Consider the following 18,833-nt stretch of genomic DNA (forward strand, 5'->3'; position numbering starts at 1 on the left):
TTCAATTCAAAGAGCTTTATTGGCATGACAAAAACATTTTGTATTATCTCTATCTATCTATCTATCTATCTATCTATCTATCTATCTATCTATCTATCTATCTATCCATCCATCCATCCATCTCTATCTTTCTATCTATCTATCTATCTATCTATCTATCTGACTTTCGGCCTTTCTTTTTATCTATCCATCCATCTCTCTCCCTCTCTCTCTCTCTCTCTCTCTCTCTCTCTCTCTCTCCCCACTCACTCCCTCCTTCCCTCTCTCTCTATCTCTCTACCTCTATCTATCTCTCTCTTTCTCTCAATCTCTCTCTCTCCCCACTCACTCCCTCCTTCCCTCTCTCTCTATCTCTCTACCTCTATCTATCTCTCTCTTTCTCTCAATCTCTCTCTCTTTCTCTCAATCTGTCTCTCACTCTCTCTCTCTCTCTCTCTCTCTCTCTCTCTCTATCTATCTATCTCTATCTATCTATCTATCTATCTATCTATCTATCTATCTATCTATCTGACTTTCGGCCTTTCTTTTTATCTATCTATCCATCCATCCATCCATCCATCTCTATCTATCTATCTATCTGTCTATCTCCCCACTCACTCACTCCATCCCTCTCTCTCTATCTCTCTACCTCTATCTATCTCTCTCTTTCTCTATCTCTCTCTCCCACTCCCTCCCTCCCTCCCTCTCTCTCTCTCTCTCTCTCTCTCTCTCTATCTCTCTCTCATTTATTAATCTTTGTTAATGTTAGTTACTAAAAAATACAATTTTTAGTTCATAGTATATGTTGAAATAACATTAAGACTGATAAATGCTGTAAAAGTATTGTTCATTACTTCATGTTAACTAATGTAAACAAATGGAACCTTGTTGTAAAGTGTCACCACATAAACCATTTCAATATTTATTGTGTGGAAATTATTTCTATCTATCTGTCTATTTGTTTAAAATTCCGGCTGTCCCACAGTTGTGGCGTCATTTCCACCAAACAATTTCACCACTAATAAAGTTTTGTCAAAAGTTAGTGTACTTGTTAACCAAGCAGACGAAAGTGTCAGGTAAGAGCATGCTTGAGATGAAATATGAGACAAAACAAAAAACAATTAAATAAACCAATAGTGTGAGTGTGAAAAATGTTCTAGACTTCCTAGAAGTTCAAGAAGTTGAAGAAACACCCATTATGTACAAATCTTTCTCGAATCGGCCGTTTAATCTTTCCAATGCTCTTGAAAGCCCACTTGGATACGCTGTTTTGAAGTGTAAATGCATTAAAACAGATCTGTTAGACACACACACACACATGATCAGTGGTACCTTCTCACTTCCGGCCAGATCCACAAGGTAAAGTTTCCCACAGAGTTTCTGTTCGGTCTCCACGTGTTCTTGTTTGATGTTGATGAGGAAGATACTGTGACTCCTCGAGCTGTGCTCGTTCATATCTGACACACAAGAACTCGTTGAAACACTGATCTCAGATCATCTGAGAGAGAACAACCAAATCACTACCTCACAAAAAATACGGTGGCAGTATTCCATGGTAAAAAATACCATAGTACTTTGACCTGGTAGTGCATGATAACCATGTTCACATACTGTATTATTGTTATAAAGTGCTTCAAAGAATGCATGTCCAAGTAACCATCCCAGTGCTTTATGATAGTAACACTAACTTGTTACAGCGACGTGGCGGTTTGCTTTCCCCTCGTCAATAAGATCCATCACTTCTTCTGGACTGGAGACAAAACGCTCCGTACAACCCTGTACAAACACATTTAGACACTTTATCTATGTCTGATGTTGTCAGAGTGAAACTCTTATCACTAAATGCCAGCTGACATTATTTAAACACATATAAAGAATTTATAGAGTCATCAGTGCATGAACTCTCATTCCACACTCAATATCATCCATTCTGAAATGACTTGTGTCATTGTTAGATATTACAGATGTAACTCCTGTATTAAATCATACATTTTTTACTATTTGTCCAGAGGTTCACTATGAGAGTGGAGTTTTTGCTCCAAAAAGGAATAATAGTATCTTTCTTACTTCCTCTTTATTACCTCACTCACTGTGACTGGACGGGGCACGTTTATGATAATGCATTTCACATGTAAATGTGAGCAACCATGTGTTGACGGATTCATCGGTGAAGTCAAAAAGTCAATTTTGCAGCTTAAAGTTTCAATAAAGGCTCTTTTTCGAAAAGGGAGGAAGTTTTGAGTTTTGAAAGTTCCAGTATGCTTTTGTAGTACAATAAACTCTTTTATCTCACAAGCTGAAGGAAAATTTAAATGTGTTCATGGTTCAAATCCTGTGCACGCAGTGTGATTCAACTCACCTTCACATACGGAACTCTGTTCTTGTCTTCATGCACAGACAAGTTTGTCTTACTCACTGAAAGACAGAAAGAGGAAACAAAAATAGAATATGGGACAAAAAAATACTCAGAGCAAAACTGGAGAAAGAACAAAGACACGAGAAAGTGTTAATAGTTCACCCAAAGGGGCCTGGGTAGCTCAGCGAGTAAAGACGTTGACTATCACCCCTGGAGTCGTGCGTTCGAATCCAGGGCGTGCTGAGTGACTCCAGCCAGGTCTCCTAAGCAACCAAATTGGCCCGGTTGCTAGGGAGGGTAGAGTCACATGGGGTAACCTCCTCGTGGTCGCGATTAGTGGTCCTTGCTCTCAATGGGGCGTGTGGTGAGTTGTGCGTGGATCGCGGAGAGTAGCATGAACCTCCACATGCTGTGAGTCTCCGCGCTGTCATGCACAACGAGTCACGTGATAAGATGCACTCCTATAAAGCGCTTTTGGTTTTTGTGTGTCGTGTGGCCGATCACGATGCACCATGTTTGAATGTGCACAAGTGCTAATGAGATTTGAGAGCTGAGGTGGACAGTATCGTATGATTTCAGGAGACTTGAAATATAGCACACAATTCATATGGACTACTTGTATGATATTTTATAGGGGGTTTTTTTCCCCCTTTTGGAGCTTGACAGCCCCTGATTCACTGTATGCTGCTTTCATTGTTTGGAAAAGAGCAGCGTGAAGCTATCTATCTATGCACTAGCATCTCCTGCACTAGCATCTCCTTTTGTTCTTCACAGAAGAAAGGAAGTCATACATGTAAATGATGACAGAATTTTCTTTTTTGGCTGAACTATCGGTTTAATGAGCGAGGGCTTTGACACAACATGCATCTATTGCATTAATATGACAGTCCAATGATGTAAGAGCCCTTCAAGACGGACGCTGCCTCTAATCAAACTAACACACACACACACAGATTACAGGCAGAACTTCATATGGGCCACGTTAGATATGAAACTGCATATGTGAATGTCTGTTTCCTTTTAATCAAATTTAAATACGCTCAGACTGACGTCATCTCATCATTGGGATTTACAGAGCCACACATCTCATCTTCTCGCTGTCTGACATTTTTTATCTATCTCTTGTTTTATTATTCTGTCTCTCACTCAGGCCATCTGTCTGCGGGTGTTTTCTCAGATTATTCATTGACTGAACAATCATAGTAGAATACAGATGCGCAGCGCTGTCCTCAAGTCAGAGCACAGCTATGATAAAATAACATAATGATTTGAAACATCATCATTTCTTCTAATAGCACTTATTAAGCATTTAGGCACTGAAGACACAAGATTGTTAAGTTTAGAAAGTGGAATTTCCCCCCATTCATCCATTATGTAGGTCTTCATCTGCACAATTGTACGGGGTCTTTGTTGCCGGATGGTGTGCTTAATAATGCGCCACACATTCTCAACTTGAGATGGTCAGGACTGCAGGCAGGCCAATCTATATATTTATTTTGCTTGGCAAACTGACAAGTCTTGAATGATACTTGCTCTTGAAAATCTAGGCTGTTTTTGGAGGCTCCTTATATACAATGACACGATTGCCTCACCTGTTTAACATCTGTTTCACATCGCCTTGTTATTTCAACTCGTCAAATTGTTATTAGTCTTAAATTGCCCTTGTCTCAACTTTTTTAGAGCGTGTTGCAATCATCTGATTTGAAATTACTGTACATAAAAAAAAACAATGAAATTCACAAGATAAAACATCATATAATGTGTAGTTGTGGTGCTTTCAATTTAGCAAAGGGTGATTATAATTTACAAATCACTTGTTTTATTGTCATTTTTCATACTGTCCCAACTTTTTCGGAATTGGGGTTGTAACATTATTAGTTTATTTAGTGTGAATAGTTTATAGTAATAGTTTATATATTTTGGTTATATAAATTATATATATATATATATGTGTGTGTGTGTACTGTGCAAAAGTTTTAGGCACTTTTGAAAAATGTTGCATAGTGAGGATGTCTTCAAAATTAATGACAGAGAGATAGAGAGAGAGAGAGGGAGGGAGGGAGTGGGGAGAGAGAGAGATAGATAAATAGTTTTCATTTATCACTTAATGTCATACAAAGTCCAGTAAACATAAAAAAGCTAAATCAATATTCGGTGTGACCACCTTTGCCTTTAAAACAGCCCCAATTCTCCTAGATACACCTGGACACAGTTTTTCTTGGTTGTTGGCAGATAGGATGTTCAAGCTTCTTGGAGAATTCTCCACAGTTCTTCTGTTTATTTAGGCTGTCTCAATTGCTTCTGTCTCTTTATGTAATCTCAGACTGACACGATGTTCAGTGGGGGCTCTGTGGGGGCCATGACATCTGTTGCAGGGCTCCCTGTTCTTCTATCTATTTAGTCTGTCTCAATTGCTTCTGCCTCTTTATGTAATCTCAGACTGACACGATGTTCAGTGGGGGCTCTGTGGGGGCCATGACATCTGTTGCAGGGCTCCCTGTTCTTCTATCTATTTTGGCTGTCTCAATTGCTTCTGTCTCTTTATATAATCTCAGACTGACACGATGTTCAGTGGGGGGCTCTGTGGGGGCTATGACATCTGTTGCAGGGCTCCCTGTTCTTCTATCTATTTCGGCTGTCTCAATTGCTTCTGTCTCTTTATGTAATCTCAGACTGACACGATGTTCAGTGGGGGCTCTGTGGGGGCCATGACATCTGTTGCAGGGCTCCCTGTTCTTCTATCTATTTAGTCTGTCTCAATTGCTTCTGTCTCTTTATGTAATCTCAGACTGACACGATGTTCAGTGGGGGCTCTGTGGGGGCCATGACATCTGTTGCAGGGCTCCCTGTTCTTCTATCTATTTAGTCTGTCTCAATTGCTTCTGTCTCTTTATGTAATCTCAGACTGACACGATGTTCAGTGGGGGGTCTGTGTGGGCTATGACATCTGTTGCAGGGCTCCCTGTTCTTCTATTCTAATCTTTTCTATTTGCAAAAATAATGTTTGTGAGTCTAACATTTATATGTCCTATGGACACACTAAAGCTGAAGATATAAATAACCATCTGAAGACAAATGTTTTTGTGAAACATCTTATGTGCCTAAGACTTTTGCACAGTACTGTATATATATATATATATATATATATATATATATATACTCTGTGTGTGTGTGTGTGTGTGTGTGTGTGTGTGTTTACAGTTACAGTTTATAATTTGTTTACAGTTTATATAGTTTGTTTAGTTTATACAGTTTATAGTTATAGTGTATATAGTTTGTTTACAGTTTATGGTATATATCTGATGTTTATAGTTACAGTTTATTTATAGCTTATATGGTTTGTTTACAGTAATAGTATATATTGTTTCTGTATAGTTTACAGTTACAGTTGATAGTTTATATAATGAGTTTACTTTTAATTATAATTACAGTTTATTTTATAGTTACAGTTTATTTATTTTTTATAGTTTACATTGTTTATAGTTTATCATTTTATTATATATAATATGTTGTTTACAGTTACAGTATAATAATTTGTTAAAAGTTTATTTAGTTATAGTTATAGTTTATACAGTTTGTTTTTAGTTAATATAGTTTGCAGACTTACCATCAAGAAGGTCACGAATTTTGTCCATGTAGATTTCAAAGTAGGAAACCTGAAGAGACAAAGGAAAATGAGAAAAGATGTTAATGAGTGTGAATGTGTAGAATTATCTGAGTAAATGCAAACCTCTAAACTAGAAAACAACTGATGTATAAACATGACTCATTAATACCTTAATGTGGAACTCCAAGTTTTCATCCATGGTGTAAATGTGGTTAAAGATGTCTTCAGCAATCCGAGGAATAATTCCCCTGCCGTTACAATCATGAAGTTTTCCCTGAAAGATAGAGACAGACAGTGATCATTGGTTATGCTGACCTCTGAATAGATTCATTCTGACTTGAATGTCCATTATTGGATGTAATATAAGGTGTGCCGTTACTGTCAAAGCCATATGAGGAACCACATGAGCTCAGAAGACTGTGAATATAATGCACGAGTTGTATGGACTACTTTTATGATGCTCTTAATGTGCTTATTTGTCCTTTTTGAAGCTTGACAGAATGAATCACCATTCACTTTCATTGTATGGAAAAAAGAGCTGCTTAGACATTCTTCGAAATATCTCCTTCTCCTGTTTGGCTCAACTATTCCTTCAATAATATGTAAATAGTAGCCTATCAATGGCAGCGGGGAAGAATGCAGGTTTTGTACCTCCATAGTGTACGTTTTTCCAGAAGACGTCTGTCCGTATGCAAAGATGGTGCCGTTGTATCCATCCAGAACATCTAGAGAAAAAACATCAAACATTTATACAGCACCTACATACTGCGAACTAACTTGGGAAGCACCCGGTGGAACAAAATGTTGTTTGTGGATCTCCATTTGAGAAACAATTTAAGTCAACACAAAACTCTCCTCTCGAACTGTCTGATATCATTAAACAGACTGAAATAAAACTGAAAACACTTAAATGAAACCTCTCTAAAGCTCAGAGTTTCTCACAATCTTCAACAAACATATGAAGAATTCTGCTCTGAGCACTCAATGCACAACTACAGTACTAACACACTTACTGCGTTGTTGCCAGGGTGCTGTTATGTGGTTGCTAAGGTGCTCTGAATGGTTTTTAATGCATTGCTATACAGTTGCAAGGGTTCTCTGGGTGGTTACTATGTGGATGCTTTCTGATCCAAATGAAAAGAACCTACCTAAGCAATATATATTAACCAATATACTGTATATCCTTTAATCACATAAATACAAACTCACCTTTGACAATCTGTTTGGCACAGGTGTTGTACACCTGCTCTTGTGTGATGTTGGTGGGGAAAACTCTGTCAAAGACATACGGCTTGCCCTGTAAGACACAAACACGCATATTTCTATATGAATATATCCTTAACATTCAACACACATAACGGATAATGTACAGTAAGTGAAGAAGTCTTGTATCACCCTGAAGGTGAATACTGATTTGAGTATAGATGATTGTTTTATGTGAGAAGAAAGAGAGTGTGAAGTGATACAAGAGACGTGCATAATAAACACATTGTACAAATACACATGCATACAGAGAATTAAAATACTTCCCATTAAATATAATGTTGCACTTACATAAAAACACACACAGGAGCCCTGCTTGCTATAATAATAAAACCTTTATGCAATTAATACTGAAACATGCATAACAGTTTCACACACACACGCACACGCACACACATCAAGTGCTTCAGTCATTAATTAGACCCTCTTGACTCTTTCCAGGGGGAAAAGAGCTTTAATTGATCTTCAGAAGAGAAAACGACATCAAAGTTGAGCTATAGACCAGACAAACAGCACAAGAGTGTCCACACACATGCTCATTATATCAAGTAGATTAGAGCTTCTCAACTGGTGGGTCTGTTCTGATCGGATCACAGACATCAAGGAAAAACAATGTTAAATGGAAGTCTTAAAATGCAGCTAACCCATATGCACAGTTAGAATAGCAAAACACTTCCATATATTTTGCTGTTGACATCAAAGGCTGTGCATCCAATTAAACTCTAAATTATATTATTGTAAATTCATGTGTCAAATTAGACTGATGTCAACAGGTTGTGTGACATGCCCTCATCCTCCCAAACCATGACGAAAACTACAAAAGGTAAGAGAAAACACCACCCAGATTACTTAAATACAGATTCACTTGCAGTGAGGATAAAAATGGTTTGTGTGGACCACAATGAGTTTTGTGCAGTGAAATATTGGCTGCTGAGAGCATGAAACCATCAAAATTCAAGAGAAATTTAGAAACCTCTAAAATCAAAACATTACTCTAAATAAATATATTAATACATGTTTATGTTTGGTTTTAAAGACATTTTTGTAAAATAAACCATTTTGGTAAAAATCCCATTCATTTTCTCCATAGGGATTTAGATTTTGAACGATAACTTATAAACCTAATTTTATGGCAAACAGTGATAACCGATAGTGATCTAAAAGATAAATGAGAGGTGAACAAAACAGACATCCTTCCCTTAAACCAATGCCTAAACCTAACCGATAGTGATCTAAAAGATAAATGAGAGGTGAACAAAACAGACATCCTTCCCTTAAACCAATGCCTAAACCTAACCGATAGTGATCTAAAAGATAAATGAGAGATGAACAAAACAGACATCCTTCCCCTAAACTAACACCTAAAACTAACCGAAAGTGATCTAAAAGATAAATGAGAGGTGAACAAAACGACATCCTTACCCTAAACTAACACCTAAAACTAACCGAAAGTGATCTAAAAGATAAATGAGAGGTGAACAAAACGACATCCTTACCCTAAACTAACACCTAAAACTAACCGATAGTGATCTAAAAGATAAATGAGAGGTGAACAAAACAGACAACCTTCCCCTAAACCAACACCTAAACCTAACCGATAGTGATCTAAAAGATAAATGAGAGGTGAACAAAACAGACATCCTTCCCCTAAACCAACACCTAAAACTAACCGATAGTGATCTAAAAGATAAATGAGAGGTGAACAAAACAGACATCCTCCCCTAAACCAACACCTAAAACTAACCGATAGTGATCTAAAAGATAAATGAGAGGTGAACAAAACGACATCCTTACCCTAAACTAACACCTAAAACTAACCGATAGTGATCTAAAAGATAAATGAGAGGTGAACAAAACAGACAACCTTCCCCTAAACCAACGCCTAAACCTAACCGATAGTGATCTAAAAGATAAATGAGAGGTGAACAAAACAGACATCCTTCCCCTAAACCAACACCTAAAACTAACCGATAGTGATCTAAAAATAAATGAGAGGTGAACAAAACAGACATCCTTCCCCTAAACCGATAAATGAGAGGTGAACAAAACAGACATCCTTCCCCTAAACCAACACCTAAACCTAACCGATAGTGATCTAAAAGATAAATGAGAGGTGAACAAAACAGACATCCTTACCCTAAACTAACACCTAAAACTAACCGAAAGTGATCTAAAAGCAAACGAGAGGTGAAGAAAACAGACATCCTTACCATAAACCAACTCCTAAACCTAACTGATAGTATCCTAAAAGCAAATGCAACATAAAAAGCACATTTTCTGTAGTAAGTACGTCATTTCATGGTGCTTCCATGATACTTTAGTCTCACTTGTCAGCTTGCGTGCTTGGCTGGGCTTAAACCGTGGTCTTCGATGTCCAAGTCCTGAGTAATAGAGTAAAAGCAAGTGTTTATAAAGTCATAATCAGCCATTGTACTTGTGATTTGTGTAAAAGTGTATAAAACACAGTTGTTGTAGCACCTCAAATGTACATTTCACTTGGAAACTGCGGCGAAATGTAGAACGCTGCATGAAAAACTCAGTTTGCAAAAATTTAGTTATCGTAACGTTCATTCTATGAGACTAGGTTGGAAAATACACCAAAGTACAGAGCGTTCTGGAAGTAAAATCCCATTAATTTTCTGAATAGCTGAACTGATTTTTAATGATAACTTTTGAACCTTTAAAGACAGACTTACCATGAGCGCCTGTTTCTGTTGAAGCCATCAGTTTGCGTTATTTCAACTTTAAAAAAATAAATTTAAAAAAATCATATTTAATAGTGGAATTTCCGGTGAATAACTACATTACCCAGGGTCCTGAAAGAAATCACCCATCAGAGAATCACGTCTAACAAAGTGCGTCAAATGATCCCTGCAGCTCCGCCCACTCCCATGATGCACAACATTTATGAATAAGGTTTTATGAAATCCCGATGGAAAAAAAGAAATGGTAAAAATACTTGTGGGCGGGCACTATTGCGCTCTATTGTGTTGATGTCTAATGTAAAATGCAAACAGCTGTGTGTGTTTGTGATGACATCTTTACTCGCATCTCTCAGCCGCATTTCTCCTTTTTTAGAGTCTTAAAATAGAACTTTACGCTTATTGATTTATCGCTCTGTGCTTGCGGAAATCATTATGAGCTTTATAAAATGAGGCCACATTGTGTTTATGCTTTAAATCTGTGGTTGGTGGTGTAATGTGAGAGAGGCTGCAGAAATGTGTTAATCAACATCGTCCCAGCACTGCTGTGTGTGTGCAAAAACACAATCTTATTTAACATCCTGCCAGACACAGACTGCCCAGAGTTAAACAGCAAATGAAATTAAGTGTGTGTGGGAGGAACAGAACAAGGGATGTGAGGAGGAAGAGAAAGAGACCACCACAACGGATACACTCTAATAGCTTCAGTCCAGCAGAGCTCTGCCATTAACAGTCATCTCTGTATCAGACTCGTACAAAACTCACTTACTATGACAGATAGATGTAGATGTTCATGAAACTTTGAGCAGCATGAGGAATCTAACTACCAAATGTGATGACAAGTATGCATACTTACAACTAGATTTGCATTGCCTGAAGGCACTACCAGTACTTGAAAAGCAATAAAAGAATAAAGTTGTAAGCAAAATAAAAATGTGTAAACCCAAGTAAAGATAGAGGGAGAAAGGAAAAGAGTGAGAGATCGAAACTGATGTACCATATAGACTGATCAACAATCACAGTTAAAAATGAAAACACTGTCATCATTTACTCACTCTCATGATGTTCCAAACCAGTAAACCAGAGTTTATTTCTTCTGTGGAACACAAAAGGAGATGTTACACAAAATGTTATCCTCAGTTTCATTGCATGAAAGAAAGTGAATGGTGACTGAGGCTATCAGTCCCTAACATACTGCCTCGCATGTCCTCGGAAGAAAAAATCCATACGGGTTTGGAACAACAAGAGGGAAAGTTTTTTATTTTTAAGTGAACTATCCCTTTAAGTACGCAAACAGATGCGGTAAAGAGGACCAATTGCAATTCAGTATGCAAATATTACAATGATGTCATCGCTGCACTGAAAACTCTAATAAGTTGACTCTACTCAACTAATTGAGTAAACTCGTTCACTCAATTAAATTGAGTAACGGCGTCTCCAAAGCTTGTGTGATCACGTTCACAGCTTGGTGTTCTTACAGAAGGAACTTAACTATTTAAGTTAAGGTAACTAGATGCAAGTAGACTTTTTAAATGTTTTAATTTTAGTTGAATGGACTCAAATTTGGCTAAAATAATGAAGATTACAACTGATTCTTAGTCAATCATTAAATAAACGTATTTCTCACAGAAATACATAGATGTATGCATGAGCTTCAGTTGCACATGCACAAGGAACATCACACAAAACCATATTTGCAACAAAACAAATAAAATAAATAATCCTACAAAAGAGCTTAAACCTCTATGAATTCTTAATAACACCTATTTAATTTAAATGCCCCCATATGTTCCCTTTAAACAAGGAAACATAATGAAATCATTCAAGCTTAGGGCATTATGGTGTCATGTGTATTCTGTTGATTCATGTCTTTTATTTTGAAATGTTTAGTTCCTGTTTCCCTTGTCATGTGATTCCTGTTGTCCCTCCATGTTCATGTGTCATGTTTTCATTGGTTTATTGTTTAATTATCTTGTTATCAGTTCTGTTTGTTCATTGGTTTATGTTCCCCCATGTCCATGTATTTAAGCCTCATGTTTTCCATTGTGTAGTTGTCAAGTATTGAATGTGAATGTTGTTTTGTAGTCAAGTCATAGTCAAGTCATAGTCAAGTCATAGTCAAGTCATAGTCAAGTCATAGTCAAGTCATAGTCAAGTCATAGTCAAGTCATAGTCAAGTCATAGTCAAGTTCATGTTTTTGTTAAATCACATTTATAGTTAGGGTTTGAATTCACTTTTGTAAATAAACTGCACTTGGGTTCTCATCTTCATCATCATCTTCGTCTTCATCATTGCCGCAGCCAACAACGTTACATATGGGTAGTCCCCATAGCCTCAATTTTGTACTCAATAGTTTGAGTTATTAACACTTAAAATCTTAGTCTAAGTGAACTTATATATTTGAGTTACATTTCAAGTAACATTTAATTAAGACAACTCGATTTTTTTTCAGGTTTACAGCATGTTCAATTGTGAAAACTGGGCTGAATGAATGGCAGAATTTTATTACAATGTTTAATACTTCAGAACAAACCCAAATAAATATCAGTACTGTGCTGCCATACTGACACTTTTGATTTGTACAAATCTATAAGAGATTGTAATAGACAGATAGATTGATATGTCTATCGAATTACTCCATGCTGACTTTCTTTTCTTATAATAAATTCATTCATGCTCCAATTTGTGAAGTGCACATGTATGCATGTATTTATTTGGTAAAAGCAGGATAATGTACTGTCAGTTGGACTTTGGGTGATATGGATCCTCACGCGAAGCAAATCTCTACATTATTGTTTCTAATCTAATTTGAGGAACAGTTCTACACCTGCAGCAACCAAGAATAGATCCTCCTACAGAATTACTGCGAATCTGTATCTGATATACAGCAATTAACTTCTGATCAAACTAGAACACACTGTATCATTCATCAGCAGAGAGAAAGAGAATATGATGGATTTCATTTTAAGAATCTCTCTTTTTAACTTCAGTCAGAACAAAGACGCTGGTCAAAGGTGGGAATTTTTTCAACAAATGAGCACAAGAAGGACAGACTGAACAGGAAATGAGCAGAGCTTTGGATAGAGACGGCAGGCGAATCTTCTCAAATTAGAATGTGCTCTGATGGGAAGTGATGCAACTGAATAAGAACACACACACACAAACACACACACACACACACATCTAGATAATTGATCATTCTGGGACCTCAAAAACACTTGGGAATCAGAGCAAACCAGATGTGCACAGACTCACTTCACAACAGGATCTTAACTACTAAAACAAACCCTTCATAGTAACCTAGATCAGTGACATGCCGCCTTCTTGTGTCGGACACATCGTAATTACGAGTACTGAGCACATGAATGGCCAGGTGAAGTCGTATTTACAAGTGGGAAACTCAGAATTCTGGATGATCCCTGAGTTGCAGAGATGTGACATTGGAAGCGGAGTGTTGAGTGTTTGTTTCAGTGCTTATTTCAATAATATTCATTTGTTATATATGACAGTCAACTATTGTAAAGCTAATAACTGACCCTGTGCAGTTTATATAATGCACATTATTTAAGAATGCATTAATAAATCATATAGTTCATGTAAAAGTGATGTTGTGTGTTCATTTATGCTTATCCACTGGTACGTCAGAAAAGGAGCTTTTGCCATCGTTCATTGTGTATTTTTGTGTGTAGGCACCTTCTGTATCTGTTAAGTTATTCTGCTTTCGCTCTTGAAGTCTATGGCAACCCATAGAACTGTATGTAGGAAAATGCTGATATTTGGCACACTGGTAGGGGTGAGTATGACTAGCCCCCACACAAAATTTGGGGTCTCTAACTTAAACCCTCTGTCACCACCAAGAGTTCAAAATTTCACATACATTTCGGCTATAATGTTTGAACCGTAAGTCTTAGAAACAAAACTCTTTTTTCCTCGGATTCCTTGCGTCATGCCGAGTCCCAATAGGTTGCATGATTTTTAATTTTCCTAAAAACATACTTTTTCGGGGGGTCTGGGTAGCTCAGCGAATATTGATGCTGACTACCACCCCTGGAGTTGCGAGTTCGAATCCAGGGTGTGCTGAATGTCCAGCCAGGTCTCCTAAGCAACCAAATTGGCCCGGTTGCTAGGGAGGGTAGAGTCACATGGGGTAACCTCCTCGTGGTCGTGATTAGTGGTTCTCGCTCTCAATGGGGCGTGTGGTGAGTTGTGCGTGGATCGCAGAGAGTAGCATGAGCCTCCACATGCTGTGAGTCGCCGCGGTGTCATGCACAACGAGTCACGTGATAAGATGCACAGATTGACGGTCTCAGAAGCGGAGGCAACTGAGACTTGTCCTCCAGCACTGGATTGAGGTGAGTAACCATGCCACCACGAGGTTCTACTAAGTAGTGGAAATTGGGCATTCCAAATTGGGAGAAAAGTGGATAAAATGTTAAAAAAAAAAACATACTTTTTCAAACTCCTCCTAGACCGTATGTATGTACGATTTGCTCAACATTTTGCACATATCATCAAGAGACAAGTATGACAAACATTTATGAGATTCATGATGCTAGACCAAACTGTTCTCATATACCGCACCAACGAATTCGATGGCAAGCACGCCAAAATGGACGTGAGTCTGTATCTTCACAACGTTATAGCATATTGACACGAAACTTTGTATATGTCATTACAAGCATGACATGAGGGTACCTGCATAGTTTCAGCACAGCGCCACCTAGTGGTCAGGAAATATGAAAAATGGCTGTTTTTGCTTATAACTTCTGACTAGTTTGGCCTAAAATCATGAGACTGGTGTCTTTAGATTCCTTGGCGCATACAGAGTCGAATGATACCCAATTTGCCATGGTCAGCTATACTTCCTGTCCATGTCATTTTGAATTTCATCAAAAACCTACTTTTTTCAAATTCATCTTGGGAAACTCATGACAAAAATGTATGAAAAGCTTTTTGATTGACCAAACCGTTCTCATGTAATGCATAAACGAATTAGATGGCAAGATGCCAATAAGGATCTGAGGCTGTATCTCATGAATGCTTTGGCATATTGACATGAAACTTCATATGTGTCATTGAGACCAAGCCCTGACAATAGCATGTAAATTTGTTGACAGCGCCTCCTATTGGTCAAAAGATATAAGCACTCATATTACACTATAAGTCATTAAACTAGTCTTTTTTCAACACTCAAAATTATCCGGAATTCTAAATTCAATCAAAATGTTTGCCATTGGTGTGCCCTATATTGCTGCTTGCAGCTATATTAGTTTTAGTTTAGGTCTGACTAGAATGCATGACATGTCACAATAATAAATGACTCGGATGTAGGAGCTTCTCAGGTGCACCTCAAGGCAGCAGCACTTCCACAAAAAATAGGCGATGTTCCCACACCGATGAATTCCCATGACTTTTTGAGTCATTTACTGGATACGTATATATTGTTTTTAAAATCATTTTGATTCAGACTGGTTTGTTAATGAATCTTTCAGACCAATTTATGAACTGGTTTGACTGATTTATTGAAGAAAAAAAAAAAGCAATGATTCCCCATTGACTTCCATTGTAAGTGACTCACTGGAACACAGATTTTTGCTTTTTTTTTTTTTTAAGAAAAAGAGGAACGAGTCGTAATAAATTTTTGTGCTAGTCAACATCATGCCAAAAATGCTGTCGATTGAGCTCAACTTGTATTGAATATTGGAATATTCCTTTAAGATTGTTTTACACAAGAGCAACATCTAGCCAATAAAACATTTAAAATAAATATATATTCACTATAGAAAGTTCTATGATTTTTTTTTTTTTTTTCAGTTTTTAATTTTGTACTTTTCCATGACTTTTCCTTGCTTTGAAAACAGTTTAAAATGTACCCCGTATTTACAGGTTTCCATGAATATAGGAGCCCTGAATTAAGTACTAATGTGTTTCTGTGTGTGCGCTTTAACCAATAGTGACGACAGTGACAACAGTGCATGAGTAAAGATCTTGGAGCCAGTGAGGTGTACACATGTGTGCTAATCTTTGCTCTCCACATACAGAGACATGCGCCAGTGCATTTACTCGCATGCTTGGTCAAAAACCCTGCGGGTTTGGCATGGAAATGGCATGCAGTTCCTACTAGAAAGGAACAAAATGTCACATAAAGGGAAGGGAAACTGGTAGAATAATAGAGCTTGATGTTGGCATGACAAAATCACATTCAAACTTTGTAATGGAAATGATGCAGAAACATTTGATCTAAGAAATAGATTCCTACATGAATGTCAGGCTGCAACAAAGTCACATGGATGATACTGTGTCTGTTTAAGGTTGTGCGCTGTATGCTTTTAAAGGCTGTAGACATAATCAAAGCAGACAGTCGCCTTCTGACTTCAGATGTATATCAGGATCAGGCCGGAAAGCAAAAATTATATATTCACAAACAACACTCGGAGTTCAATGGTGCACGAAGCTCTCTGGTCATTTATCTCAATACTTCACTAATGATAAACCTGCCTGCGCTAGAACACAGCACAGAATGGAAGAAAAGAGAGCTGTACGAAATTCACTTAAAGTACAAAGTCATTTGAGTCATTCCTACTATAGTATGCAGTGCATTTCCATGCCTCTATTATATATGTAAGGAATAATGATAATTGCCAGCCTGTCATTGCCACAAAATAAACTCAGCGATCAGCACCCGGATGTAAAGCGGAGGTCTTGTATCACCCTGAAGTGAACATAGGTGTGGATGTCCCAGAATGCTTGTTCTAACTTCTAAAACTGACAGTTTATTAAGATCAGCTCAGTAGGTCCTTAAAATGCAAGTGAATGGCGATTTCTCTTTTGAAGCTCCAATAACACAGTCAGCATAAATGTCATCGATACGACTCCAGCAGTTACATTAATGTCTTCTAAAGCGACATGATCGCTTTTGGTGCGAAAAAGATCAATATAAAAGTACTTTTTAACTATAATCCATCTCCTTTACTAAGTAGCAGTATGCGCACAATGGTGCGTTTGTGTGCTTATCCTGGATGTCTCAACCGAGAGAAGAACGTGAGATTACATCCATAACATGCCAACGCGAACACGTAACACGAGAGACCGTGTGAACTCAGCGCTCTTGTGAATGCGTATACGGCTGCTGACCGGAAGCGATGGTTTATAGTTAAAAAGTATTTAAATATTGACCTTTTTTGCACCAAAAGTGATCGTGTCACTTTAGAAGACATTCATTTAAACGCTGGACTCGTATGGATGATGTTTATGCTGCATTTATGTGCTTTTTGGAGCTTCAAAGTTCTGGCCACCATTCACTTGATCAACAGAGCTGAGATATTCTTCTAAAAATCTTCATTTGTGTTCTGGTGAAGAAAGAAAGTCATGCACATTTGGGATGGCATGAGGGTGAGTAAATGATGAGTGAATGACTCAGAGATTAAACTAATTATGGCTGACTGTGAATAGTGAATTTCTATAAAATGTGGTTCTTTTTACATGACGTCATGACTGTCAGGTCGGAGCCTTTATAGAATTAGGGTTTACAACTTGTAATAACGAGTTCTATGAGGAACGCACAATAACACTGGAAAAGGGGGAAGTATCGATCATTGAATTAATGACACGCATCACCTTTAAGAGGTGTATAGAACTAGGAAATTGCTCATCTAGGTTTTATTTTTAATTCACATTTAAATTAATTCCCTAATTTATATGTTTGAAGTAGAGCTGTGACATATAAGTTAATCTAGATGAAGCTAAAACCAATATAAGAATGTTGGTTACATGTTTTTGGTGCAAATTATTAGATAAAACTTGATTTAGTCCAGGTTAAATCTTCATCCTTATTAGTGCAATACAAGAGCCATAATAACCACAGCACATAAGAAACAACAAAACACTCGATGATGATCTTGCAGAGAGATGGAGCTCATTGAACTGTAGTAGCAATGAGGAAGGACTGTGTCTATAGACTTCTTTTTATAACCATTTATGAAGCTTTGATACAGGCACTTTGTGTGCATATATAAAGATGTGCATACTATACATATATCACATTGGTTTCATTAGTTCAGCCTAATGCATTAAAAAAAATAGACTTTATAATTCCACATGCAGCACATTTTAGGTTCCCTGACAAAATATTTTTTGTCTAGTGTACATACGAGCAAACTAAACTGAATTAATCATATCATCAGTATGTTCATATTGCAAGCGATTCATAAAACATTAACATCACCATCTGGATGAGTGTGAAACTTTGGACATGACTGTGATCTGATCTGCGTCACTGATAAACCACTCGTTTTTTATATAACAGCAAGAGGAAAACTGATGTAAACTTACCCCAATGATGACAGTGTCATCTCCCTGAAATGTGGGAATAAATCTGTCCCCACGAAGAATTTCAGACTGATTCAGGGGTCGGAATCGACACAACACCTTAATGTTGCATTCTGCGCTGACATCAGCCATCCTGTGATGCTGGAGAGAGTACAGAAGCTTTCTACTGATGCAACAACAACACGGTCTGATTGTTGTCCTTCGGATCTATCACTGATTCACGCAGTCTTGTGTAGATCAACGGCTCTTTTGATGGATGAAACAATCAGGATTGTGTGTGAATGAGCTGATCCGAAATAACTGCTAATCGAATCAGTCGGGTTTAACCAGCAGAATCGAGCAGTTAATAGTGAACTGTGTTGTTGTGAAGAGCTCACTCTCTCGAGGATGTGTGTTGTAGAGTGTGTGTGTGTGTTGCAGATGGAGGGATCTGGAGACACGCGCTTGGCACTGCTCGTCCCTGATTGGTCGGTATCTGACAGGGGGCGGGGCGTGACTCGCATCAGGACCACTGACAACATATCAATGTATGTTAGCCAGAAACTGCATTCACAAAATGAGACCACCACAAACAACAACAACAAAAACATTTCATGC

The 18,833-nt window shown here is 37.7% G+C and overlaps 1 protein-coding gene across 1 annotated transcript in view; it reads right to left on the reverse strand.

The window, feature by feature from the left end:
- kif5ab (kinesin family member 5A, b) overlaps positions 1-18,602 on the reverse strand; it is a 39,470-nt gene extending 20,868 nt beyond the window's left edge. The window contains exons 1-8 of the mRNA XM_051713043.1: positions 18,240-18,602; positions 7,152-7,239; positions 6,594-6,667; positions 6,112-6,216; positions 5,943-5,991; positions 2,339-2,394; positions 1,668-1,755; positions 1,312-1,436 (exon numbers count right to left, since the gene is read on the reverse strand). Coding sequence (XP_051569003.1) covers positions 1,312-1,436; positions 1,668-1,755; positions 2,339-2,394; positions 5,943-5,991; positions 6,112-6,216; positions 6,594-6,667; positions 7,152-7,239; positions 18,240-18,368 — 714 coding nt within the window. The 5' untranslated portion in view covers positions 18,369-18,602. The remainder of the gene's footprint in view (positions 1-1,311; positions 1,437-1,667; positions 1,756-2,338; positions 2,395-5,942; positions 5,992-6,111; positions 6,217-6,593; positions 6,668-7,151; positions 7,240-18,239) is intronic.
- Positions 18,603-18,833: the final 231 nt, after the last annotated feature.

Source organism: Myxocyprinus asiaticus, chromosome 12, assembly GCF_019703515.2.
Source record: "Myxocyprinus asiaticus isolate MX2 ecotype Aquarium Trade chromosome 12, UBuf_Myxa_2, whole genome shotgun sequence".
Lineage (NCBI taxonomy): Eukaryota > Metazoa > Chordata > Actinopteri > Cypriniformes > Catostomidae > Myxocyprinus > Myxocyprinus asiaticus.